At 40.5% G+C, this 21738-nt stretch overlaps 1 protein-coding gene across 1 annotated transcript in view; it reads left to right on the forward strand.

Moving 5' to 3' along the window:
- Positions 1–21738, forward strand: part of FLT3 (fms related receptor tyrosine kinase 3) — a 43765-nt gene that overhangs the window by 16732 nt on the left and 5295 nt on the right. Inside the window, exons 5-18 of the mRNA XM_014263290.2 lie at positions 1004–1121; positions 3646–3782; positions 4383–4522; positions 4604–4757; positions 8216–8381; positions 12354–12460; positions 13681–13792; positions 15315–15493; positions 16747–16859; positions 16959–17091; positions 17181–17285; positions 18907–19017; positions 20902–21055; positions 21401–21531. Coding sequence (XP_014118765.2) covers positions 1004–1121; positions 3646–3782; positions 4383–4522; positions 4604–4757; positions 8216–8381; positions 12354–12460; positions 13681–13792; positions 15315–15493; positions 16747–16859; positions 16959–17091; positions 17181–17285; positions 18907–19017; positions 20902–21055; positions 21401–21531 — 1860 coding nt within the window. The remainder of the gene's footprint in view (positions 1–1003; positions 1122–3645; positions 3783–4382; positions 4523–4603; positions 4758–8215; positions 8382–12353; positions 12461–13680; positions 13793–15314; positions 15494–16746; positions 16860–16958; positions 17092–17180; positions 17286–18906; positions 19018–20901; positions 21056–21400; positions 21532–21738) is intronic.

Consider the following 21738-nt stretch of genomic DNA (forward strand, 5'->3'; position numbering starts at 1 on the left):
AAGAATTGCCATCTCTATATCAATTAGGCTTTAGAGGTAAAAAGTGTTATTACATGTGCAAGCAAGAATAGTTTGAAACAATGTCAGTAAAGGTCTTTTCCATATCAATTGCTTGGATTGCTTTCTCTTTGCTCGTGTGAATTTAATGCCATAATTACATTTCTTATAAAACGCTTCAGGCTAGAGGTGAGTCCTTCAATTTGGATGTGAATCTCTGTAAGTAAAGAAAACCTCTTGGCCAATTCTATAAGATATAAATGAAGAAAGAAATTACAAAGCCATGAGTATTACTTTCACCTTAGCACATCACCTTGCCTGCAACGGAAGTATGACTGAGGAAAATGTCACTTTTACATGTGGCAGCTGCAATTTCACTGAAAGATGACTTAAAACGGGACTCAGTGCTTTTCATTTTGAGTCAAAACTTTAGTAGTTTTTATACATTAAATATTTTGTTCCTAGTCCAGGTCTGTGCCTGAGAGGTTCAGGTTTCTGGAAATTGTCTACAAATCATTTCCCTCTGGGTTACAGATGCAGGGTAGAGAAGTTTGCTGGTTATCAGAAGTCATTATCACCCCTTCTGTCTCCATTAAGTATCTGATCTGACTGAGCAAACCCCATTTTGTGTACAGATTTTGTAGTCTCAACAGATACTCCAGCAAAGGACTGGTTTAGGATGTGATTTCAAAATCACAGGTGCTCCTGTCCAGTGAAATGAATAGCAGCCACAGCAAATTAACACCTTTCAGTATCAGTCTCAGGATTATCCCTTGGCACATAGAGGCAGGCCTCTGGTACAGGGAAGCTGTGCATTTAGCAATCAAGGCTGAAAGGCTCATGAGACCAACCCACAATACGCCCAGGGCTAAATCATTTTCTGTTCCCTCAGTACTGAAACTCCTGAAACAAATCACAGCTCTGTAACTTTATGTACTACAAAATGAGCAAAACGGTGTTTCAAAATTATTTCAGCTTTCTTAAACATTTGCATGATTTTTATCAGAAAAACCAGCCAAACCCTATTTCAGGAAAAGGGAAAAATCAGATTCTATCGAGTGCATATCTGAGAGCTACCCCCAGGCCTCTGTGGAATGGATATTCTGCAAAACACCTGAAAAGAGGTATGTGTATGTTTATATGCATGTTGAATCTCTAGACTATAAGTTTGCCATCTTCTGAAGAAAAAGTGACAGGGTGAGAAGAAATGACCTCAAGATGTGACAGGGGAGGTTTAGATTGTATACTAGGAAAAATTTATTCACTAAAAGGGTTGCTAAGCACTGGAACAGGCTGCCAAAGGAAGCAATTGAGTCACCATCCCTGGAAGTGTTGAAAAAATGTGTAACGTGGCACTTGGAGACCTAGTTTAGTAGTGACCATGGCAGAGTTAGGTTGATGGTTGGACTCAATAATCTTAGAGGTCTTCTCCAACCTTAATGATTCTACAATTCCACACTGCTTAGTGTACCTACGGAGCTGGGGAGATAACTGAAGAAGAGCTTTTGATTCAGAATTTTTGGAGATAGGCCCTGCTTGTTGGCACACCCACTGCTGGTTGAAAACTTATGTCCATGTGATCCACTTTTGGAGTGCTACAACACATTTTTCCTAGAAATTTTGACAGCTGTGCTCTTTTGGAAATTGTCGGCTCTTGCATTTAGAAATGTTATTCCGGATTCATATTTTGATGTCACAAGAGCAGATAAAAGGCATCTTGTTTCCCTCTAGTTCTTCACATTGTTTTTAAATTTGAATCTTACAGTCATAGAACACTTTGGATTGGAAAGGACATTTAAAGCTCATTTTTAAGACTAAGTGCATTACAATATGCAGGTACATCTTCAACAAGATCAGGTTCCTCACTCAGAGCCTCGACCTTGAATGTTTCCAAGCATGGGGCATTTGCCACCTCTCTGGCAACCTGTGTCGGTGTTTCTCCATCCTCATAATAAAAAACCCATCTTATGTCTAGTCTAAATTTATCCTCTTTCAGTTTAAAACCATTACCCCTTGTCCTATGGTAACAGGCCCTGCTAAAAAGTTTATCCTGATCTCACTGATAAACCCTCTTTAATTATTGGACAGCAGCTGTAATGTCTTCCCAGAGCCTTCACTTCTCCAGGCTGACCAATCCCAGCTGTCTCCACAGGAGATGTGCTCCAGCCCTCAAAACTTCTTTGTGGCCTCCTCTGGACTCTCTGCAGTATGGCCACATCTTTCATATGTTGAAGGCCCCAGAACTGGATGAAATCTTCTAGGTGGGGTCTCATGATAATGGAGTAGGGGGGCAGAACCTCCTCCCTTTACCTGTTGGCCTCACTTCTGTTGATGCAGCTGAGAATATGATTATTTTTGGGGGCTGAAAGTGTACATGGCTGAATCAAGTCCAACTTTTCATCTACCAGTTCTCCCAAGTCTTTCTCAGCAGGGCTGCCCAAGGTCTGTTCATGCCCCAGCCTGGATTGATACCAGGGATTGCCTTGACACAAGTGCCAGCACCTTGTGCTTGGCTTTGTTGAACTTCATGTTCAACGTGTTCATGGGAAACTTTTTTCCCCATAGGAAAAATTTCCCACCCACCTCTTGAACTTTTCCAGGTTCCCCTGGATGCTATCCCACCTCTCATGTGTGCCACATGTGTACCACACAGCTTGGTGCCATCTGTAAGCTCCCCATTGTCTATGTCATTGATGAAGATTTTTGTCCTGATCCCAGTACAGAGCCCTGAGGGGCCTCGCTCGTCTCTGAGGGCCAACTGGACATCGAGACATTGACCACTGCTCTCTGAATGCAAACATCCATCCAACCAAAGTCTCATTCCCCAAACAGCCCACCCATCAAATCTGTACCTCTCCAATTTAGAGAGAAGGATGCTGGAGGGGAAGATGTCCATTTTTTTACAGAACTCCAGACAGATGGCATGCGTTACCATTCCCTTGTCCACTGATATTGTCACTGCATCACAGGAGACCACTAGGCTGATCAGGCAGGATTGCCCATGGTGAAGCCAAATAGCTTCCCTGTGTCTTAGCAGAACTTCTAGGAGGGTCTGTTCTTCCCAGGCACAGAGGTGGGGCTGACAGGTTGGCAGTTCCCATGGTCTTCCTTTCTACCTTTTTTTAATGATGGAATGTTTCCCTTTTTCCAGTCACTGGGCGCTTCACCAGGAACATTAGAGCTGAGAAGGGATCATGATTTTGTGAGCTAAATAATGTTTCAAATTCTATTAATATATAAACTCACTCTGTTAACAGAGGCAATAATATCTTTCTCTGCAGCATGGCAGTTTCGGGGTCTGGATCTCATAATAGCCTCTGGATTTGCAGCGCCTCCCACCACTGGGAAATCAGAGATGTGGTGTGAAAGCTCAGCCTCTATGATTTCACTATTTTCTGGATTTTAATCATGTCATTACCTGTCTAAGAAACAGTTTGAGCATATTCAGGTCATTTCAGCCCACATTTATGCCTAGGCTGTGACATTTTTGTTTTCTTATCTTCACCTTTCCTAGTTCCTTTTTATTCAATATGCGAGATCCAGTTTTCCCACTATTGTTTGCATATTCTCATGGTTTGGGGATTTATCAGATTTATTTGCTTGAGGTTAACCAAATGAGTCAATGAATAATTATGGTTGTAATTGCAGTTGCCCTTATAAAAGGCATGAAGAAACTGGAGAAATAGATGGCATCCAGATGGTGCAACATGAATTATTTCAAACTTACATATGGTGCTGTGCAGTTAATGTCCTGGGCAGAGAATGCACCAGCCTCTTCACAATAGGTAACTTCCCTCTAAGGTTTACTTGCATGTAAGCTCAATCCTGCTGCTGAATTTAGTTGCACTGCCCATATGAGCATGATTTCTGGTCTAAGCTACCTGCTTTTAATCACTGCAATAAAGCTAACAGTGAATATGATTGCTCTGTCACATGTTTAATATGACCAAGTTCCAATAGCTCTTTGTGGTTCCTGTAAAAAGCCTCTTGCCTTTCTACATTTGCTATACTTGTATTGACTTTTTGTTCATGCTTTTTGGACTGTGTGCGTGGAAAAGCTCTCCAAAGTGTTGTCCAACATATATATTTATATATAATTATTAACTAATATATGCAATCAGGTTTGCTTGCCTGTTTTTTTACAAAAACACACCCTGAGCTAAGCTCTATGCTGCATTGTGCCCTGGAGGTGTCTCATGAATCATGACCAAATTTGTTTGGAGTGATCTAAATCCATGAAGGTTACTAATTTAATTATTCTGGTAATTACCATGACAATGTAAAAATTAATGTCTATACAGCATTAGCAGAAGAAATGTTGATTTAACTGAGCATTTTCCAGGCAAAGTGATTGTTGTTTCAATGTCTATGTTTTGGTTTTGTAGATTTAAATGAAAGACAAGCAGCACCTTTACCTGAACTACTACTTAAGGTTGGGGAACCATTGCTGATCAGATGCAGAGCTGTTCACCATAATTATAAATTCAGAATACAACTATCTTTTGAAAACAGAGAAATTGATCAGGTAAAAAGACAGGACATATTTTAAAATTCGTTGTATTGGGCACTATCATCTGATTAAATGTGAATCTCTGTTGAAAACCAGGGCTACTACTCTGAAGGATTAGAATATCAAGCAAACTTCTCAGCAATTCGGATCCAGCATGTTTTTGCTCCAGCAGCAGAAAGAAATGACAGCGGACATTACACCTGTTCTTCTACTGCTCATCTGAATCAAACTGCTTTGATCACAGTTCTAGGTAATTCCAGCCCCTGGTGTTAATTTTGTCTCTCAGTTGTTTTGTTTTGTTTTCCATATATTTGTTCTTTACTTGCAGATATGCAGTGTATGTTTATAGCTCCCTTGCTAAGGAAGAAGTCTGTTTGCACTTACAAGCAGTCCAGGAGAGCCAAAAGATTAATCTGAACTGAGTCATTCTGGTACCTGAATACAATTAACCTTTTCTTTATATTGCTTTTCAAATAATTCCCTTTAAAAGACAGTACTTTTAGAAGTGAAATGAAATGGCACTGTTCACAGATGCAGTCTGTATGATTGTTTCAATGGGATCTCCTAGAAACACAGGCTGGGATTCATCTCATATGTTGATGACTCTCAGCCAGTGTGCCACAGAGTTGTAAATTTAAAAAGCAAATCTCATTCTGCTTAAGCAACATGCTGATTTAAAAGCCAGCAGTGTTGAATTTAGTTGAGTGCAGTCTTAACTGCAAACTTTGTTTCTTAGGTGGAAATAATAGACAAATAGGCCTTGGTCTGGAAATAAGGCATAAAAAGGAAAGCTGTAGGTAGGACCACACTGCTGGAGTAGGTAAGGGGTGTAATTTAATGATTATGTGCCTGGAGTTGGAGCTTCTAGCTCTGAAAACCAAGGCTCTCTGAAGCAGTTATCATATGTTTGACCTTAGATGTAGTCACTCTCAGGGTTTACAATACCTAGGCTAGGAATGGTAGGAAGTGAGAATACTTACCTCAGTCACTACAGAAATTACTTTCCCTGTGTGATATCCTCTTTTCAGCTTCTGCCTACCACTGAGCGGGAAGTTCTCTTGTCATTTACAATAACTGAGTACAATACCTGTGCATTTTCTCTGCACACATCTCCTTAGTAAACAGGAACATAGAGGTGAGGGCGTGCTGTAGGGGTAGGGAAAGATCCTCTTTTTTATCAGTAGCTGTGCATAGGTCAGAAATAGTGGCTTCTTGGATCTGTGAACTATCAGGTGTGAGCATGGCTGACAGTCAGAGAGAACATTTGAGTCACTGTCCCTGGAAGGCTGTACTTCTGACCAGGGTATATTTTTCACTGCAATGCACCAAACTTTGTTGATTGTCTGTGCCCTCCTTAACACCCCTAATGCCAACAAAACTTCTAAGGGTTCACTGTCTTTGTGATGAAAAAATGTATTTGTTTACTTACATGGTGGATTAAAGTGGCTGATGTTGACATACCAAGCTATCAGCTGTGCTTCTCCAAGGTTCTACAGGAATATCCTGTGCTTCTGATCCCAGCATTTAGCCTAATGTGCTGATGACAGTCACTGTGGGCGTGAATTTACACTGACAATGCTGATTCCATTTCAGCAGTGATACAGATACAGATTTCACTTGGTTGCCCATGTCTTAGGGTAGCAGTTTCTGAAACAATCAATGTCCCACCTTTAAATCATTATTGTGCACGATTCAATGCCTGTAGCTTCACTGGGAATCATCATGGTGTAACTTAACCAAGACAAAACTGATTTGGTTGGCATACACTCCATTGCCTGGCGAGCCTGGCTACCATAGCTATATGGATGGGTGTTCTTTGAATCTCTAACAATGCCTTGCAGCCAGACAGCTTTTCTTTGCTCTTTGATAATTGATACCTCACCAATTTATCCCATTTTGTGTGACCTTCGGGTCAGGCAGGGTGGTTAGGCCACTTCAAAGCACAGCAGAGATCATGCCAACAACTGCAGCTGCAAGGCTCTTTGTTATTGCAGATCTTATGTTCAGTTTCCACCAGTGTTAAGAATTTTTAACACTATGAAATCTTACTTTAGGACTACGTAAGTTATTTTGCAGCACATTATATTAAAAGCAAAAAATAAAGAAACATGAGGAACATAGAGATTTGTTTGGTCTCGAGAGTTTCATCTCACCTCTTTGTCATTGCTAAGTGTAAATAGTCAAAAATACACTTAAACCTGCCAAAAATTTTAAAACAAGAAATAATGTGTCATTTTCTTTTGCCTCCAACAAATAAACTACTTTTTTTCTCAGTTGTTTTCCAGAGAAATGGCATACATTGCTCCAAGGTCTTTACTTGCTCTCTGGAGAAAACCTTTACTCTTGGCTGGTTGTGTTGTTAACAGTACACTCAGAGACAATATTCTGCCTGGAAGGATGAGGACCAAAAGATGAAGGCTCCATGTATAAAATCAATAAGCTTTTAATACCAAAAAATAGGAGAGCAGTCATGAAAGCAATAGTTTCTTGTTTTGAAATACTGAAATGTTTGTGGTTTTTATGTGAGTTTCCAGGTAGTAAGTAGGCTAAGACAGATAAAACATGCCAAGCAGAATATAGGGTTACAATCAGAAGAAAAACACTCAAAAGGAAAAAAAAACAGGTCCAGCAACATTTTTATGGTGTATTTTTTTCACCATGTAGCTAATTTAACACCACCACAGGTTTTTCAGAGGTTTTACAGCCCTTGGAGACACCCAAACCAAACAGGACATGGCTCTGAGCAACCTCATCTAGCTGGACCTGCTCTGGACAGGAGTTTGACTACATATATCTTCCAGTGTATATGGTTCTGTGATCTTTACAGAGTTGATCCTAGCACCACTGGTGTCTTTAGGACAGCCTCCTCCACCACATGTCTGCTGTTCAGTCTCTTTGGGCAGGATTCATTCCAAGCCATGAGACATCCAGTCCCAGCGGTGACTTCGGTTCTTTCAGCAGTCAGTGCCAAGAAACAGTATTTCCAGAATCAGCTGAGTACATCTTTGTTATCTTCTGCTTTAGGGTGGGATACATTTGAATATGTCTTTTTCATCCCACTGAGTTTATCAGAGGTCCAAACAAGTAGCTTAGGTGGATCACAGAACTTTTGACATCTCCACTGTATGAAACAAATCCCACCATAGCAGGGCAAATACCAGCAGCACATGCTTCATGAACCTCTTCAAAACATTTTTCCACGTTGCTGTCATCTTGCATTAAATACGTTTAATTTAAATGGAGAAATGAAGGACCAGCTACAGGACTCGCAAAATCTTCAGCTTATTTCAGGGAAGGAGAAAGAACTACTGATTATGATGGTGGTGCCACCTGGTTTTGTTCCTGTAGAAAGAAAGCCAGGAATTGCAGCTGTTAACACCTGGAATACACACCCAAACCAACTTAATGACATTATTGGCCCTGTGGTTCTGTAGGTTAAACTGAAGAGAAATGTCAGACCATTTTGGAAGTGCTCTGGTCTGACCAAATACACAACTTCATCAGGATCAAATCATCTGTCTGCAACTGAACACAGTGACAATATTTCAATCCTGTTTTGAAGTATTATCTTATTTTAACAGGATACCTTTCGTGAAGTATCATGGTTTTTGCTTGAGATAGCCAAAATGGAAAACATACAGATGTTAAAATGTCTTCATTAAAGTCCAGCCTTTCTAATACACCTTTTCTTTCATTTCTTTTCTCCAGAAAAGGGATTTATAAATATCTCTGACTCTAAAGAAGATTTTGAAATTGGTGAGGAAGAGTTTTGCTTTGAAGTTAACTTTACAGCATATCCTCCAGTTAGATGCATGTGGCTATTTTCCAAAAAAACCTTTCCGTGTGTACAAAGTTACAGTGTGGATGGACGCAGGTATTTTAATATTTTGTAATAATTTAATATAATAATGTTTCCTCTTTATATCTCATTTGAACAGTTTACTGTCGATATTTTGTACTCTTTTTGTGTTTTTAAAATATGAATGGGCCACATGGTGAGACTGTGTTAACAAAATGTGCTCAAATATAATTTTGGCTTTCAACAGTTGTTCACGGATAACTTGTAGAATCACTTTATTCTCTGTGTACAATAAACCCTTTACTAAGTTATGCATCCAGCAACCCTTTATATTATATGCATCTTGCCATTCCTCCTTCCCTCTAACATAATTTCTGAGTCACAGATCTGTTGCAGTTTTCATTCTGGATCACAGGTTCTGCACGTTCTCATTTTCTCATCCTGTTGTTGATGATGTTCCCAGTGTCTTTCAAGCAGCTCAGACCAAGTCCAGGGTGCTGCAGTTCCCAGGCCTCTGCTAGGGTTGCTGGCCTGTGCCTGTGTCACAGAAACATGCCGTTCTGCTCGTTACCCAGGTCATGGATTCTTCCGCTGCTGCAGCAAAACATGTTCTGAATAAACCTGTTAGTTATCTACCTTTTCTGTTATTTCCTACAATGGACTTCTGGCATGAATCCTGTTTAAGGCTAATGTTTTCTCCATTCCCTAGGCTCTCTAATTTCTTGATAACATTATCTAATTTCCTTCAGGGTTTCTTTCAAAGTAGTCCCATGGCTTTGCAGGTAACAGATTTTACTCACCTCAGAGAAAATAAAGCCAAGCTGTTCTTTCCAAGTTTTTACATTAAAAGTGAATAGGCTGCAAGCAGGAGCTAATGCAGCTGCTCTGACTTTTTCTTATACTCTTAAAACCAGTCGTCATCTGCATAAAGCTGTGTCAAAGCCTTGATTTCACTTTTTATGATTTCTTTCCATAGTATATTTGGTACCTTTGATTTTATCCACTAGCTTGTTAAGTTATCCTTGCAATAGACTGGCCTTTTCATCTGCATCAGATGATGTGTTAGAGTCAGACCTCAGTGAAGTTCAGAGACAGGTCAGTTCAGGTTAGCAAATTGTCATCTCCTGGCAGTGGCCACAGGAACTCTGTCCCTGCTGATAAAGTGAGGGCTGTCAGCAAACTTTGATAGCTCTGGGTGGGTGTTGGTGACTAATCTGCAATGCCTGACGTGGGCTTGGCAGAACTGTGCTTTGTGACAAGACTGATTTTGGAAATGAGGTCTCAGGGGACAGCCGCGAGCATTTGCTCATCCTTGTCCAATAGCCACCTCCCTCCAGCTGATAACACAGAGTTGATTTGCTTTGCAGCTGATACAGACCTCTCCTCACTGCTTGAACCAGCAGGACTCAGTTTTGCTTGGGTGATTGGCAGTGGGTGTAAATACAATCCAGACAAGAATTAGGTGCTACAATCCGTGCCAACAATAATAACATTGAGAACTTTTGAAATAGTTTAGGCAGCTGTCATGAGTCAGTAAGGTGCAATTGCTGGCCTGGGATTTATGAGTCACTTCAGAGCCATCGCAGCAGAGAAGCAGCAGTTGCTGAGTGCTGATCACCACCTGCTGGATGGGGAAAAGGCCAGCTTCTGTCCCTGGAGCTCTGTGTCCGGGCTGGCTCAGCCACAGCCATGGCCACAACCACCAAGCATTGCTGGTGGCTGCTTCCAACAGATAACTCTGTCATTTGTCTGACAGTGCTGTTGGACAAATAGGATTTTTCATGTTTATTTTGAGCAGTTATTCTTTGCATTTATTTGCATCCTATTTATTTCACAGAAAAATAAAATAGCAAGGAAAACACTTGAATTTGCTGATTATTTCATCTGACAAGTACAGTCTTTTGTACAGATATCCCTCATCCCTTTTGTACAGACAATCCAATTTTGGCTGAATACAAGCATTGGATAGACATGTCTCACCTGAGGACAAAGAGTAGGGGTACATATTTCATTCAGTTTGAAGCACCCAGAAGCAGCAAGGGGTAGGGAGGTCAGGACATTCTGCCTGCAAGCTGTAGCCTTGCAGATTTCAGTGTGATTTTAAAACAGAAAAAAAGCAACACAAAAAAGGTCATCACATATCTAAGCACATTGTGAGTCTCATTTTGCATATTCTAGTTGATTTCTGTGTAACACTGTCTCCCAGCACTTCTACTTTGTTCCTTTCATATCCTTTTTCATTTCCTGTTTTCTTTTTTTTTTTTAATTTCTGCCAGTTTCTTGTAAAACTATTCCTTCAGACTAAAGATCATATTAAATTTTAATAATTAGCTCTGTACTTTCCTTTAAGTTTTCATTTCAAAACCCAGCAATCTATCTCTCCTGTCACTACACCTAGAGTATATTTTCAGACATTCCTTCAGATTTTCCATTTTCTCTTTGCTTTTGTGGGCTCTCTGTTTCAGCACACTGCTGTTTTTCACTTCCCCCCTAAGAGCTAATGACTTTTCATACACACAGTGTCCTTTGTTAAATTTATAATACTTAGCTCACATCCCCTTGCATTTTCAGGTATTGAAGATACTGTTTTAATTTTTTTTTTTTTTTCTGATTGTTTCATTAGGATATAATCCTTCCAACCTGGGATTTCAAAAGTAACTAATTAGTTTTGGTTTGGTCCTTTTTTTGCCTGTCTTCAGTATCTTTTTTGAGGCAGCTTAAAAGGGTTCTGACTTTAATAATCCATGAGTTTGGAGACATCATTAAGGCCATTTCAGATGAAGACATTCAAAAGTCAATAACTATATGAAAGTGTGTCCCTCGTCAAAAGACAAAATTGCCAGTGGCTTCAAGGAGAGTTTTCCTGGTTTCAAATTTCGAGGTGGTACTTGGTGCCTTTGTATGTATCTTGCTTAAGGAGAAATATCCCAATTTTAGTTCTCTAGATTGATCTCATTACTGCTTTCTCCTACTTTGCATATTGCTGATATGGGATGTCTGGGTTGGTTTTTGTCATTCCTTCTTCAAACTCTCTGATGTTCCTGCTTCCCTTTATCACTAAAACAGAGTTGGGGACCTAGAACATGTTCACCACTGAGTTGTCAGCAAAAACATCTATCCTTAAATTATCAGCAACTACACCTAAGAGAGATTTTCTTAGGTTGCTCTTCTAACGCTGATGAACTCCACTATCTACTATTCAAAGCTGACAATTGTCCTGACTGCAATAACCAAGTTGAAAACACAGAAATAAGGATAACATCACTGTAAAATGGCCATAATATTCCCTTCTCCCTGCCTCATCCCATGTCCCAAAAACCAGTGACTCAACAGGATGGTCAGGCATGAATCTTTAAGTCTCTGCAGCTCTCTGCTGTTGGTTTCTGCCCAGAGATTTGCTAGAGGCCCTCCTGGCTGTCTCCATCATCACAAGCTGTCTCCTGCATGGTTTGGGTCTTGGTTTTCTGCCATCCTCTGGCACAAAGGCCACAGGGATTAGTAGAAGGCTGGTCTTCCTCCTGCAGAACTACCTTGAGGGTTGGTGTTTCATCTCATGACAATGAACTTACGATGATGATCTCATTCCTGAGTCTATATGAGATCTTTCCATTTGGAGAGGTTTGTCTCTTATGATCCTCCTTGTCATTGTTGTGTCCTAACACAGCCTTCCAAGAGCTAGAAGCTCCCATCCAAGTTCCTCAGAGAGAAGAAAGTTTGATCCTTTTCCAGGCTTAGCAGATGTGCCTGGGTGTGTCTTTTCTTCCAATGAATCAGTAACAAAATAACAGCTTGACAGCCTGTGTGCACTCCAGGAACAGTGAGAGAAAAAAATGCAGAATTAAATCAATACTGCAGGGGAAAAAAATATCCTCTCACCAGGGCAGTTAGATTCTGAGATTTATATTCTCTAAGCAAAAATAATTTCCTTTGTATTCTTCATGAGAAGATGCAAAATTGTTTAAAATCTATATATGAGTTTTGACTGCATTTGAAATACTTTTCAAGTCAATATTTTGTCCTTTTCCCTTTTTTGACTTTGTTCCACAGCATTTCATCAAAGTTCTGCAACCATCAGCACCAGTCTGGGATATATATATTTTATGCTGAAAATGATGATACAGTTGTAACAAAAAAATTCACTCTGTATGTGAGAAGTAAGTAACAAAACTATTGCTGAAGATTTGGAAAGATCTGGGATTTTGTCACTGGTATAAATGGAGCTATTATGAATTTTTTTTCATTGGTATTCCCTATTTAATTTACATGGATTTATTGTTAAAAATGGAGGATCAAAAGGCAAAAACATTATTTTCTTCACACTGCATCACACTGCTGAAATCCAGGTACTGGGTTAGGGAAAGACCCTGCATGCTTGTGGGTTGTATTTCTTGTTAAGGATAGAGAACAGAGAAGTGAGGAGAAAGTTATTGATTTTTTTCTTCCCTTTAGTCTACCATAAACAGAATATGAGGAACCAGCTGCATACTGAGAAGATTAATGCTTCTTAAGAAAATTACAAGCCTAGGAACCCAGTAAAATACAGTAACTCCATTCTATCTCTACAAAGCTGGAACATACGTCACTGCTGCAGAAACCACATGAGATACAAAGTTGGGAGGAAACCCTTATCCCCATTAGGAATTAGCTTTCTATGCCATGTTTATGAATTGTTTCCCTAACGGTATTTAGTATGAGTTAATGTAGTTAGTGTGGAGACCCTCTGGTGTGTAACTTGTGTGTTTGGGCTCAGTGCCTCACACACCCTTGCCCACAATTCACACACAGGCATGGTCATGGCCAATGCTCTCAGTTAACTCAGTTCTGCCACATGGCTGCAGCATCTCTCCCTTGCTCCAGGTCTGGGGGCTTCATTGATGATACATAATTTATGCAAGGATCTTCTGTGCACTTTTGTACGAGCTGGACACCCAGAACCTCAGTGCCAGGGTAGTCCTAGAGCCAGCTGCTTAGTCTGAGTTAGAAAAGCAGAAGTCAAAACTTCTAATTTTGGCTCTGCTATTGTTTTGGTCTGGCTGTGCCCATACACAGAAGTGGCTGCTCCCCTTGCCTTGCCACACTGCCATCCACAAAACCAAGGAAGGAGGAGGAGTGTGAGCAACACCCAGCTCTCACTGTGACATGCAGTTTTTTATTTTGAAAACAGAAGCAGACCTTGGTCTCAGCAGATACAGCATTGCCACATAAGTGTACAGGTTTTGTCACTTGAAGTTATGGCAGAAATTGTCTTACAGAATCATGGAACTCATTGGGTTGAAAAAGATCTTTGAGACCATAGAATCCAACAATTAACCCAGTACTCCCAAATATGGGACCACTAAGCCATGTCCTTAAGCCTTGTGCTGTCTTATTGCAGGAAAGCCTGAAATAAGGATGCAGCTGTTGTTCAAGCAGATCTCCTGTGTTGCTGAAGGTTATCCTGCCTCATCCTGGGTTTGGAGAAATTGTCTTGAACTGAATTCATCCAAGTAAATAACTTTCTTTCCTTTTATTCTTTGCAAAGACTATCTGAGCTATCCTTGATTAAATGAAGACCAGCCTGTAAGAAACTAACTCTAAAACGCACACTTAACTAGTGTGTTAGCAGGTTGCCCTACTCCAGGGGAATTAGATCACCAAAATTAGGGAAAGGTTTCCTCTTTTTTATTGACATCAAATGAAGTCTATAAAGATATATATCTCAGGCTCTTAACACTGAAATAAATCCCACTGGATTTATATCAACATTTAGGTGGTAACAAAGTTAAATCTAAGTTTTTCTCTTAGCCTATCAATGTTGTAGGGATTCAGGGAATGCATTAGTTAATACAGGCTTGATTAATTGGTTAAGCTTTGGTTAAAAGACCTGCTATGGTGATCTGTCACCAAAGCCACTAAAGTCAGTGAGAGTATTTCCAGTAAAGTCGGTAAGAGTGTCCCCATTTCCTCTACTTATTTAGGGCAATGAGTCAGGCTCTAAAATTTTTAAGAAATGGTGAAACATCTTTGACCTGGTTTGTGAACTCTGCAGTTTTTATTTTAAATATGCCAAGAAACTAATTATCCCATGGTGCAGAAAACTACTAAGTCAAATTTTCCTTTGTAAGAATGTGGATAAACTCTTAAATATTTATTTTAGCTAGAGATAAAAAAAATACCTAGACAATTTTCTTATCCATACCTCTTAAAAGGCTTCCTTATATCAATCGTGCAGGAATGGAAGAGGGGAAAATAAACATGCAGCTAGTAGGTGTAAAATACTCCTTAAATAGTCTTTCTGGAAAGAAAACGCTGTGACATATTTTCTCTGAGGAACATACAAATGTAGAAGCTTAATAAATTTAATTTATTTCTTATTTCCTCATTTATTTATGTGGAGAGTAAATTAGACAGTAAGCTGAAAGCTAGAAGTCAAAATTATCTATGTGGACCTCCTTTCCCTCAAGTGTAAAGTTCCCTCTTTCAGGCCTTAAATAAGTCATTAATACTCTCCGTCTGGGTGGATGGAGGCTGTCCACCATGAGTGAGAGAGACTTCATGGCTGAAATTACATACCTTCAGGGAAAGGAGTTAGAACTTCTGCTCTGGGTTCATATTGCATTTATAGTATTAGCAGTGGCTCATTTGCAGCTGCTCAGTGGTTTAAATGTTTGAGGCAAATATGAAAGCAGTGGGAATAGATGAGGTACAGGGCAGAGGGGGTTGTGTCAGTTGTGAAATTGACGGAGGTTCTGGAGTTCAGGGGGTGCAAGTACCCTGCCAAGGCAGTGGTGGAGTGAGGGGTGTGCTCAGTGTAGGAGGTAGCTCAGTCCTTGCTAACCCTACCATGTCCATCACCAAAAATGAGACTGGTAAGTGACCAGAAGTCTCACTCTATCGTTGACAAAATCCAAGCCACTCCCTTCTTCTCTTCCAACACAGACATAAGACATGTTTTAAAACTTCCCACCTTCTCCCCTGGCAAATGTCACTGCAAGCTAAAAATCAAAACTGGTCTGCTTCCTTTTTCAGCTGCTCAGAGGAAATCACAGAGGGAATTCAGAACTTCTTGCCAGAGAGGAGATCCCTGGGGTCATGGATTTCAAGCAGTACTTTACATGTAAAGGAGACAGCAACAACCTACTCAGTGGAGTGCTGTGCAAACAATTCAGCTGGTTCAGCCTGTGAAAAGAGTTTCATTAACCTGTCAGGTACCACAAGCCAGTGTTTTAGCCCAGGCTTTCTCAACTAAAGCTGACATGGTAGAACCTACAATATTTTTTGTCTGGCTAAATGGCTGGCTGTGCAATGACACTGCAGGTAAAACACAAGTTCTGTATGTACACCGTATCAGAAATCGTGGGTGAATGGGACACAAAATTCTCTTTTCTCTCGGCCCAAAGCAGAGGCCTCTCTCATTAAAATAAACAGAAACAAATAGGAAGTGAGGGATGGGGCCATGGCAATGTTTGGGGCTGAGTTCTTATTTTACCTTAGTCATCCCTATAGGAAATCTGGAAGAATCAGCTTTGGCAAGAGCTAAAGGCACTTTGGGTAGCTGGTGGCATGTGCTATCTCTTCCTACTTTCCTATAGGTCCCTGTGGTGCTACCAGAAATGCCCATGGGAGCTCTCCTCACCACATAGAGGTCATTGCACACCCAAGCAAGATCATGACTGAGCCCACTGAAGGGTCAATCTCTGTCTGGAAAGCAGGAGTAGTGGGAAAGAGACCTTCTTAAACTGCTGTAGGCAGGTGACAGAAGGTTAAGTCCTGGTTATGTAGTGTCTCTTCTTGTCAAGGGAATGACAGATTATTTCCTTGTTGAACCAGAAAGTCAGTATGATTATTTTCATTTTGTACTTGTAACACCAAATGTATTCCATAGAGAAAAACATTTCAGTTAGAGGGAATATATTGTGGTGACAGGAACTGTTTCGAAACACGCAGGTATTTGCAGTACAGGGATTTCCTTTGTCATGATGAACAAGCAGATTGGTGCTTTTGACTGCAGCAGACAGAAGCTGTGACCACATGTCAGAGTTTGAGCATTCAAGTTGAAATTAGAATAGAAAGTAATCATAATACTTAGGCTTTTAGAAACAACCAAAATATGAGGGCAAGTCTCATGTTTGCATGCTCATTTACCACTCACCACCTTATTCCTGTTTATGCTCACAAAATTTAATCCAAGGTTCACAGCAACACCTCCATGCACTTAGGTTCATTCATAGATATAGCTCTCTCTCTTTTTTTTTTTTTCCTTTTTTAATGAAAACAGATGTCAGAATTACCCAGAATTTAATGCCTACTGCCCATCTTGCTTTGCATACGGCTGCATCTCACTCCCCATGCTGAGGAGGCTCGGGTGTGAGAGGGCTGCAGACTGACGTGGGCTCTCCTTGCATCTTTAGCTGTACACACAAACTCTGTTTCAGTGGGTAGTAATATGTGTCTTTTAAAGTTGCAGGAGCTGTTTCTTCCCCCCTGGATAATGCTGCATTCTATGTCTCCGTTGGATTTTTTCTCCTCTTGATGGCTTTTGTGTTTGTATTCATTTTTCTTAAATACAAAAAGGTAAAAGCAAACATAAATACCTGACCGTCCTTCTTTTGTTCCTGCCAGGCTGTTTCTTCTCTAAGACTTATTTCATTGTGTGTTTTTTATCTTCCAAAGCAATTCAAATATGAAAGCCAGTGGCAAATGATACAGATGATAGGGCCATCAGATAATGAATACATCTACATTGACTTCAGAGAATTTGAATATGATATAAAATGGGAGTTTCCCAGGGAAAATCTGGAATTTGGTGAGCAGTCCATAAGGTAAATCCCAATATTGGGGCAGTAGTCTGTGCTGTACCAGCAGCAAATAATACTGGCATTTTGTGTCTTGTAGGACAGGTCCTTGGTTCTGGGGCCTTTGGGAAAGTAGTGAATGCAACAGCTTATGGAATTAACAAGGCAGGAGATTCAGTCCAGGTTGCAGTCAAAATGCTAAAAGGTATGGTAAACTCTGGTGCCTTCCACAAGCAGTGATGTATTCTAGTATCTCCAAAGTAGAAGAGGCATTAGAAATCCCTCTTATATAAAAATCTTTCAGCACTTACACCTCAAAAATGCTTGGCTTCAAAATCCTTTCAAAGTGCTTTCAAAACCCTGTTTCAGTTTGGAAAGGTATTGCTGAAGTGCCTTCATTCCGCGGCAGGTTGCATACACACTACAGAAGGTCTGTGTTGTGTGGGGAAGTATGGAGCCTCTGAAGAGGAGAAATGCAAATCCCCAGTGCAGATTAGCCTACTGGTTATATTGGTGAATATGACTTTTGGTGTAAAACCTCTTTTTCTTGTAGTGCTGTCTAGCTGTGGCAAGCCCTTTGCCTGCTGTGTCTGAGCTAGCTTGTTTCCAAAACTTCCAGCACAATTTCCTGTAGTCTTTTGTCTTGATGATGATACCAAACAGTTTCTTTCCATCCCTCCTTATGAATTAGGCTTCTAAACCTTGAATACTCCTTTCTGGTATGGTCTGGCTTCTCTCCAAGTTGTCTTGACTCCTCATAACAGCCATGTCCAGGATCAAGCCTCCCTGGCAGCAAGCAGAGGAGGCCTGCCTCACTGTGTCCCAACTAATCACAACCCTGTTCACAGAATGTCAGAGTAGTTTACACTGGAAAAGATCTCTAGGATCACTGAGTCCAATGTTAGCCATCACTGTCAAGTCCACCACTACACCACGTCCCTCAGTGACACACCTACATGTCTTTTAAATACATTCAGGGATGGTGCCTCAACCACTTCCCTGGGCAGCCTGCTCCAGTGCTTGACAAGCCTTCTGGTGAACAAACACATTTTTCTGAATATCAAATCTAATCCTCCCCCGGCACAAACTGAAGTTGTTTCCTCTCATCCTCTGACTTGTTACTTGGGAAAAGAGACCGGTATCCACCTCACCCACCTTTTGATACATACTGAAATGAGCTTCACACTGATACCAGCACCCTGCCCACCCGTGTGCCCACACAGCCCCTTCCTGCCAGCACTGCCATTCAGGTTTTCATCCCCCATTTCCACATATGCATCAATTTTATACTCCCTTGGTCCACTCCTTTGTGGTTGTTGTCTTTGTGGAAGCTCAACTTGATCATTTTGGTTCACATACCCATTTCTCTGAAATTGTGAGCACCAAATGTGTGGAAAAACAAGACTGAAGCTATTACTGAAACACAGGGTGGCCTTCTCAGCTATTGGATTGCAGCTGGTTGTGTGCCATATGGCTGCCATTTCTTTCTCTTAACATTTCCCTTCAACAGGCTTGACTGCCATTTTTTCTGTGCTTGGGAACACTTTAATATATTGCTGTCATTCCTTACCAGCCCCAGAATGACAAATGTTGACATTTAATGACTACTTTCCCAAGCTTTCAAATGATACGCGCTCACACACAAATTTACTTTCCACCTTTGACTGAATCTTTTTAAACTTTGGAAAGGTTTCTTCAGGATGTTCCCAAATGTACTGTCAGTCCAATGAATCTGAAATGAAGATTTGCATGTGAAAAGCATCACAACCATTTAAATTTTCATTTCTTTGCCGGAGATTTTCAGATCTGTGTTATTACTTTTACAGAAAAACCTGATGTGTCAGAAAAAGATGCTCTAATGTCTGAGCTGAAAATGATGACTCACATTGGAAGCCATGAAAATATTGTGAACCTACTAGGAGCTTGTACTGTATCAGGTAAATTGAAATTGTGGAAAAGTACCGATTAAAACCACCAGAATAATAGGGGCTAATTTTGCTGTTCTGTGCTGGCCCAAAATGAGATGAAGATGAACTGAAAGCAAATTTAAGGTCATGCATGTGTACAGAAGAGGGTTGTTTCTAATTATGCTGGCGGGAAGTGATACAGCAGTCCCTCTGTAGAACAGGATTTCCTGTTACGGTGGTGATGGTACTGGCATGAGCCAGTTTATAAGTGAAAAGGAAAAACTTATTTGGTGTCAGGGACATTTGTATACACATGATTATGTTCACATAGAAAATTATAATTTTTTTTTTTTTTTTATTCTTGTGGCTCACCAATGAATGGATAAAAATGGCTAAAAGATAGGAAACAAAAGACACTGTAAAATAACAGGGGTAGCAGGGACACAAAATTAAAAATTAGAGAAGTAAATAATGGAAAGAGGGACAAGCTTCTAAAGGACCAAATGTAAAAACAAAACTGAAGAATGAAAAAAATAAGCAAAGGTGGGCTAAGATGAAAGTAGCGAGATAATATCACTGATTAATTATTATGTGACTCATGTTATCATTGAGGCAATTTAACACAGCTATTCTTGTCCCAAGAACTGCTTCTCTGGCCAGCCCAATGGTGAACAAGAGTGGGTGAAGAGAGGCCAAAAAACAGATCAGCTTGGGGAAAAGCCAGGGTTTCACCCAGTGTAGGTCTGTATCATGAACTGTAACACCTGACACTGAAAAACTTGACAGATTTTCCAGCATGGTGATTTATTTAGTCAGAAAGACCAAGCAGAACAGTTAACTTTTGTTTCCTCAGTTTACATCAGCAACAATATTGTCAGGCACAGACGTAAGGGGTAGGAGAAAAACCGAGAAATAGATTTTTCGTAGTGGCTTTAGCTGATTTAAAACTATGCAGGCTGCTACTGCCTTCTGGAACAGTGGGCAGGATGTGATGGTGTGGGCAGGAGAGCTGCAGGGAAGACCTGCTTAGTCTGATAGGATAGGGCAGGAACACTCCCAGCCTTATCCAAGTGCCATTTTCAGAAGCATTTACATGGTTCTCAAGACTTTCCCATCCATCCATTCTCTGGGAGACTTTACAGCTTTTTCCAGCACGCCCTACCTTGCTTGACAGTGTCCTTCTGGCAGAAATGTCCACAGATTCATGGCCAGCCTTCTGAACCAGAAGTGGTGGTGGCAGTGTGAGGCTTTGCAGGGTGACGTGTGACTGCTCTGAGCTCCTGCTGGCTGGTCATGGTTTTTATCCAAGCCTGCCTGGGTCAGGAATTGGATGTATTTTTCCTTTCTTATGAAAGTGTCCTGACCAGTGCTCTACTCAAACACCTTCCCTTGCAAGGGGTATCCCTTCTTTAGGTCCCCTCAGCAAGAACTCTTGGGTTTCAGGTGGTCTTCTTGGGGAAAAACAAAAGGATGTTTCCAGAGCATGAAGGTTGCACAGATAGATGGAAGGATGTAGTCAAAGGATACAAATTCACACCATCCAGATAATTAGCAAGGGTCATCTTTTGCTTGAACCCTGCATGGTTTAGAAAATATGTTGCTTCTTTATAGCCTGTACTGTCCTCCCCACTGCCATTGGGATGGGAAAGGATTTTTGTGTTTCTATAGGGATTTTCAATACAAGTTTGAGATGCACTGCAAGGACAAAGTTACATAGACTTTCCAAGGGACATGATAGTCAGTAAACAAATTCTAATTACGTGCCCATCAATACAGCTTATCTACCTGGGAATGGAAGATTCTTGGGATGTTTTTAATGCAGATTAATCCTGAGAGAAAACCAAGCAGCATTAGGACTTTAATGGGGAGAGTGCTATAAATAGCAGCAGACATTTACATTTCCAACTATTTCAGGACCAATCTACTTGATATTTGAATACTGTTGCTATGGTGACCTTCTGAACTACTTAAGGAGCAAGAGAGAAAAGTTTCACTGGACACTGACAGATATCTTTAAGCTGCAAAACTTCAGCTTTTACCACAACATCCACCAGGACCAAAACTCTAGGTAAAGAATTTAGTAACAGTTTGATAATTTTAAAAACTGCTATTGCTTTTTAATCTCCATTCTCTCCTGTGCTGTACACTGGTGAAATCATTGAATTATTGAGAATGTGCCTTCATATACTTTAATAAGCAATGCCTTGGGAGGAACTGAGATTTGATTCTCCTTATGGAGACTGTAGAAGACAAACAATCTCTTGTTTCTCTTTCCAGTTTTGAGAAGAGTCATGTCTGTGTCCATATTTTTAGTAGTAGTAACTGTACATGTTTTTCACTGCAAAAGAGTTCATGTGTAGAAGATTATGTGATACACTGTGTGAAACCTTTGAAAATGTGTTGCTTGCTGCAGGATGGAGACTCACCTGAAGTATAGTGTGAACACAACTCTGTGCAGAGAGGATGAATTTGAAATGATGCAAAGAAGTCAAAACATAAATTTGACACCAGTGTCAGATGGGATCGTGCTGTTTTCTGAGGCAGGTAAGAGATTCATGGATTATATCTTCAGTAATGCTGTAATTTTTGTATTTATTGTGTTATTGATATGACTAGCCTAGATTCCATGACAAAAGAGGCCTCTTTCTATCATACATTTCTCTTCAGTCCTGGCAGGAATTTTGCTGGAGGAGGATTCAGCAACATTTAAGATCAGAGGCTTATGTTTCTGCTCATGCTATACATAGTATT

Source organism: Pseudopodoces humilis, chromosome 2, assembly GCF_049639895.1.
Source record: "Pseudopodoces humilis isolate 2021_Gansu_Grassland_sample_001 chromosome 2, ASM4963989v1, whole genome shotgun sequence".
In the NCBI taxonomy this organism is placed as follows: domain Eukaryota; kingdom Metazoa; phylum Chordata; class Aves; order Passeriformes; family Paridae; genus Pseudopodoces; species Pseudopodoces humilis.